The 6,000-nt window shown below is 50.4% G+C and overlaps 1 protein-coding gene across 2 annotated transcripts in view; it reads right to left on the minus strand.

Annotated features, from left to right (window-relative positions):
- The window catches only part of Cdh3 (cadherin 3), a 48,838-nt gene extending 43,329 nt beyond the window's left edge, over positions 1 to 5,509 (minus strand). The window contains exons 1-4 of one of the 2 annotated variants that reach the window (XM_048792354.1): positions 5,244 to 5,509; positions 4,342 to 4,433; positions 3,665 to 4,002; positions 3,335 to 3,455 (exon numbers count right to left, since the gene is read on the minus strand). In XM_048792354.1, the coding sequence (XP_048648311.1) occupies positions 3,335 to 3,455; positions 3,665 to 3,712 (169 nt within the window). In that variant the 5' untranslated portion in view covers positions 3,713 to 4,002; positions 4,342 to 4,433; positions 5,244 to 5,509. The remainder of the gene's footprint in view (positions 1 to 3,334; positions 3,456 to 3,664; positions 4,003 to 4,341; positions 4,434 to 5,243) is intronic. The other variant, XM_048792353.1, reaches the window with a different exon arrangement.
- Between the last annotated feature and the right edge of the window lie 491 nt (positions 5,510 to 6,000).

Here is a 6,000-nt window from a genome sequence, read left to right on the forward strand (position 1 = left end):
TTCCAGACCACACCTGAAGAACTGTGGAACTTAGATTTGTCGGGGTCAGGGTACGGGAACATTCCTGTTCTATTTCTCCAGATTAATCTCTTACTCTTGGTCTAGTCATGCCCCCACACTGGGATCCTCAGAGACTGTATCCAAGCCAGCTCCCTCTACAGAAATGTTTTTTGGAAAACCCTATAATAGAAAGGAATAAATGATTAGGGGTTATTATTGGTGGCTGTGGGACTCAGGGTTCCAGCATTCCACTTCTTTCCATCCACTTCCTATTTTCTAGTATTAAAAAAAAAAAAAATGCCAGGAACTCAGGAATCAGAAACTTTCATTTAAATCCCCGCTGGTCCCCACAACAATGACTTCAGTGAAACTACAACCAGTTAGATTTCTTCTGTAAAATGGGCTGAGCTTCATAAGATCATCATGATTTGTGCAAATACCTCCTGGGCATCCTATTAAGTACCATATCCTAGACACATACCAAGAGGTAAAAGCCATGCCTGGGAGCCTCCAAAAAAATCTGCGAGCTGTTCAGCCTGGAGAACTGAATCCATCATATGTGCCTCTGTTTCCCCACCTTTAAAACTTCTGGCAGGGCTGGGCTTCAGAGTTTCTGAAGTTCCAACTCTGAGATTAAGAGCTCAAGTTACTTAATATTTACCTTTCCTGCTTCAAGGGAATGTTAGGAGGATAAAGCAAGCTCAGAGTTGTAGAAGGACTTTGAAGGGGAAGAAACACATGCAAACAAGGCATTAATTATATCAGATAATTTCTTTGAGCTCAACTTCATAGACACCCGTAATATTCATAACCCAGGGGCAAACAACAGGGGCAACTGTTTCTTAGCAATATGAAAACTATTGTCAGCTTGGCCAATCTTGAGAGTTTGTATGTGCCTGCAGGATAACCCTTTCAACTGGCTGAATTCAGGCTAGAATGCCTGTTTTAAGAGTACGGCAGTGGGGTGGGTATATTGGTCACTGAAGACCAGGGGGAGAAATACCCATAGTTTTTGTTGAGGTCTCTCTATTTGAGTTTAAATTTTTAATTTTATTTACTTTGTAAGAGATGGGGGTCTCATTGGGCACCGGTGGCACATTCCTATAACCCCAGCAACTCAAGAGGTTGAGTGAGGCAGGAGGATTTCGAATTCAAAGCCAGCATCATCAATTTACCAAGGTCCTAAGTAACTTAGCAAGACCCTGTCTCAAAATAAAATATAAAAAGGGATGGGGATGTAGCTCAGGGTTGAAATGCCCTGGGTTCAATCCCTGGTACCAAAAAAAAAAGAGAGAGAGAGAGAGAGAGATGATAGTCTCATGTTGTCCAGGCTGCCTCTGAACTTGTGGACTTGAGGGATCCTCCTACCTCAGCTTCCCAAGTAGGTGGGATTTATAAATGCACATCACTGCACCTGGCTTGGGAAATGTCAACTTATAGAGGCCAGTTGGGCCCAGAAAGTTGCCTTTAAAGACAATGTGATAGCCCATTTCATAGGAAGCGTGCCCCAAGAACCAGTCATATTAGCAGAGAGGCAAGGTGAGCCAAGCGCATTAACCCACGCTTTGTTTTGAAACCCAGGTGTGTTCCTGTCACAAGCCCACCATTTTCACAATCATAAACCAGACATCCGAGAAAGCTGAATCTCCTCAAAAGGTTTAGAATGCCTTACGTCACTGGGAAGCACTGGCCAACTCAACCATGAAATGGAAAACTTGATCACTGCTTCCCCCCAGCAACCCCAAGCCTGGTGAAGTGACGGCTAATCTGATATTTCTTGCTTCAGTAAAAAAGATAAGGCACTGACAACACTCAAAACCATAGCCTGCTTTCAGACTAGAGCAGAGAACTTGACAATGGAGGCGGGGAGGGGTGTGGATTTGGCACAGGTCTGGGTAGCAATAAAGCTTCCTCAGGGAGCCGGAATTGGATTTGGGGCCCTGCCCGAGTTAACATTTTTACAGGTTGGCTCAGTTGCAGTTTGTTAGCCAGCAGTAATAAACTCATGTGCAAGAATTTAAAGTTTATGAGGCATGGCCTCTTAATGTCTCTACTTGGCTCCCTACAGCCAAGGGTTTAGGAGCCTGGCGGTTAATTGTTTTGTCAACGTGCAGAGTTATTTGGGAAAAGATTTTTTTTCTTTTCTCTTTTCTTTTCTTTTAAGCCTTTTACAGACTCAAGGACACTCAATCCTCTTTTGCAGAAACAAAGGAGAGCCACTGGTCTCCCAGCACTGACACCCCACATTTAAGCAATGGGCACTTGTACCTAAGTTAAGGAGCACACTGATGAAAGTACTAGGAAAATACGAGGAGCCAGTGGTACTTAATATTTTGAAAGCCAAGTAAGTATAAATCCCTCCTTAGAGAAATGCACAGGCAAGTTCTCTGGAACTCCACCCAAGAATCCTGGGTTACACCCCTGTTTAAGAACTTGGGTTTGATCCCAGGGAGAAACCCCCATTGTCTTCTCCACTTGGAGGGAAAGAACCTCCCACCAGTTGGCAGCTGCTTGGGTCTCATGACACACTTGTTCTCCGCACCAAAGTGACCCCCCACTCAAGTTTTTGAGGGCAGGAGGAGAATAGTAATAGAAGATCAAAAATGTGCTTTGATCTTTCATCCACTGTCTCCATAGCCCAAGGCGGCTGGCTTGGGACACTACTCTCCTCCTGCACAAGTGATCTAGCATCCCACTACCAAGACTTTGGGGGATGCGGGTATCCTTTGTGAGGTGGTAGCTTCAGCCCAGGTGTGCCAGGCCGTTTGCAGGCACGCTGGCCCTCCGGGAAGGGCAGGGTTAAGAGTGCATTCCAGCTGCCCGGGAAGAAGGGGGACGGGGGAGGGGAGCGCGGAGAAGAGAAACAGACCCCGTCTGTCTGTCGGAGACACAAAGCACGGTTCACAAAGGGGGCCCGAGAGGGGCGAAGGGGGCTGCCCGGGGCACGGCTCATCCCCACACCTGCGCAGGGGTTGGGGAGGCATGTGGACGGCGCATTCCTCTGCTGAGGCCAGTCGGGGAGAGCTTTCCACGTCGGGGCTGGGTGAGGGGGATCAGCCGCGAGGCATCAAGGGGTCAAGGCAGCAGTGGCTGCGGGGCCAGGAGGAGCTGGACGTTAGAGGGCGCTACGCTGTCCAGCCTTTTCCGTTAGACATTTACTCCCATCCCAAACTCCAAATGGCTTTCTGTGTCTTTCCCGATTCTGAGTAGGAGCCAGAAGTCCCCTACTCTACCCTGGACACAACGTGCTAGATCACAACGCAGCGAACCACGTGTGGTTCCCCGCACGGAGTTTCAACAAGAGCAGGATTCGGGGGGGGGGGGGGTGTCTTACCTTTTCTCATCGCCTGGCTGGGCTCTGGCTCCTTGCCTCCAACCTCTAAGGGCACTTCAGACTCCCCGAAGCCCACCCGGCACGGCTCCGAGGCCGCGCACGGCAGCCAGCAAACCTGTGCCTGAAGGCAGAGGGGGGAAAGAGGGAGGCTGGGTCACTGCGTGCTCGGACCTGCATACCCTATTCCGAGGAATCCTTACCCGGTATCCAGGACTACTTTGGCCCCAAGGAGCCAAGCCCGGCCATCTCCCGACGCCGCTGTGGTGTGCAGACCCCGCCCGCCCTCCAGGGAGCATTCCCGACTAGGGCGAGGGCAAGGCACAGGAGTACCTGCAGTAGTAGGAGGAGGGACGCAAGAGGCCCACTAAGGAACCCCATGGTTGGAGAGAGAAGGATGAAGAAGCTGCCGCGACAGCAGAACTGTGCTCAGCTTTACTCTCAGAGCCGCTTTGAGCGCCGCGACTCCGGGGAGCCGGCGGGAGGAGGCCAGGTGAGCGCAGGTAGGCGCTGATTGGTCCAGCGTCATAAGTTCCCGCCCCCTCGCAGGTGGGGCCGAAGCCGGCGTGCTTAAGGCACTCGCGAAGCCCCTCTTGTCGTCCCTGGTGACCCCCAGAGTTCTTCAGCTTTTTAGGGGCTTTTCCTGCAGGGACTCTTCAGTCTTGCAGGTCCTGGATTCGAAGGGAAAAAAGAAAACCCACTCCATTCCTCAACCTCCGCAGCATCAGAAGACAAATGACTCTTTGCCTTGCGACTACAGCGGAAAAAAAAAAGTAGAGACACATCTGAACACTACTGGAAACAGAGGCTCCTCATTCATGCACCCGGAGGCGCACAGTTATCCAAAGCTTTGATGGAGGCCGGGTGTGTCCCCCACACCCGACTACAGTGGAGGTTGCCCTCTCCCTTTTTTCTCCACTTCCCCTGACTCCCCCTCCGCCCCCCTCCCGCCGCAACCGGGAGGACTTGGGGTTTAAAATTGGTGGTGAGGTCCCCAGGGACCACGTTACCGAATCTGATTCTACTTGCAGGAGAATCTTTACTTCCGTTTTACAAATATACAAATGGAGGCTGGGAGAAAAGGGCCCAGAGTCTGGAAACCCTAAGAGTACCAAAGGGCGAGAGGTTGGTTATTAGTGATTGACCCACCATCTCCAGCAACATCACCCTAATATAAATAGTGCTTTCTCAATTTTATGTAAAACGTAAATTTTTAAACGCGGTTTTTATTGGTCTGAAATACTGGACATAATCTACTAAAAACTGTTTGCTGTGCAGTGATTTCTCTCTTCAAAGATCTCTCCTACACTCTTGCTGGGAGATAAATGGAGCAGCTGGGACTCGTTCCTCTACGTTACTCTTTCCACTACGTTAGACATGAAGGGCTTTCCTCTTCGACGCACTCAAGTGGGTTCTGGGCATAGACAGGATTCTAGGCTCAGTCACTCCACATGTCCTTTCCTCAGTGAGACAAGCTTTCCCGACTAGTCTCACACCCTAGTTCCTTGAACCTCCCTCCCCTTCCCCTGCTCCCTTGAGAACCCCAAGATGATGCCTCTTCATCCCCCGCACCCCACTCAAATTTAAGGATTTGAGGAGGGGACTGGGCAGTTCAATTATAGATTCTCTGGCCTTCAAGGACTAACTTGGTAAGCTACCCGTCCTTCTCACAGGCCTCTGGCCAAGAGGTAGACAGAGAGGAGTCCTTCCTCTCTCTTGCCTGACCTTGGCTCTGTGCCCACACTGTCTGGGTTCGAACCAGGGCCCCACCACTTACTAGTGCTGTAACTCAGTTCTCCATCTGTCAGTGGAGCTATTACTCCATTGTAATAATGTCGTGATGCCTTATAACAGCTACTCTCTAAAGGTTTGCACTAGGAAATTAACAGGTTTAAAACACTAAGCTCAGTACCTGGCAGAGAGCAAGAGCCCAATGTTGCCTGGTATTCTAGGATCCGGCTCATTTGGCCTCCTCCGCCTTGCCAGCCGTTTCTCTCTGGGCTGGAAGAATTCTGCGCCTCTCTAATCCCGCTCTCCGTGTGGGGGCGCTTTCCAAGTCCAAGGGGAGCCGGCGCTTAGCGATGGCGCAGGCCCAGCTATCCTCACCTCGCAGGTTCCATCGCGCCCGCCCGGAGCCAGGCGAGGCCATTAGGCGGACAGTTAAACACAAACGAGCCTCGGGATACAGGTCCTAATTAAGTAAACACCCGGCTGGAGGGCTGTAGTGCGCGCTCATTTCCGCCTCCTTCCAGGGCACTCAGCATTCCCGGCGCGCGGGGCGGGGGAGCGGGCAGGGAGAGGAGGGGAGAAATTGAGAGTAAGCATTGGAGCCTGCCACTTGGACCACACCGCCATCTTCTCCGTAGCTCCCCTAGTCGATCGTTCATTCACATTTATTCATTTAACTGAATGAATTTCTATTCTGAATTTCAGTTAAATTTGCTGACAGCCTGCTGGGTGTCAAGCCCTGGGGATGCATTAGCGAACAAAACACACGTCCTTGCACCCTTGGGCTTTCCATCCCAGAGTGTAGAGGGATGTAAACAAATAAGTAAATATGTAATAGGTTAGGAGGTAATATGTACTGTGTAGAAGAATAAAAACAGAATGAGAAGTGCGGATTCACCAATAGGCGGTAGGGCTGAAAGCAGAAAATAAAGCCATGCAGC

Source organism: Marmota marmota, unplaced genomic scaffold (assembly GCF_001458135.2).
Source record: "Marmota marmota marmota unplaced genomic scaffold, marMar, whole genome shotgun sequence".
In the NCBI taxonomy this organism is placed as follows: Eukaryota; Metazoa; Chordata; class Mammalia; order Rodentia; family Sciuridae; genus Marmota; species Marmota marmota.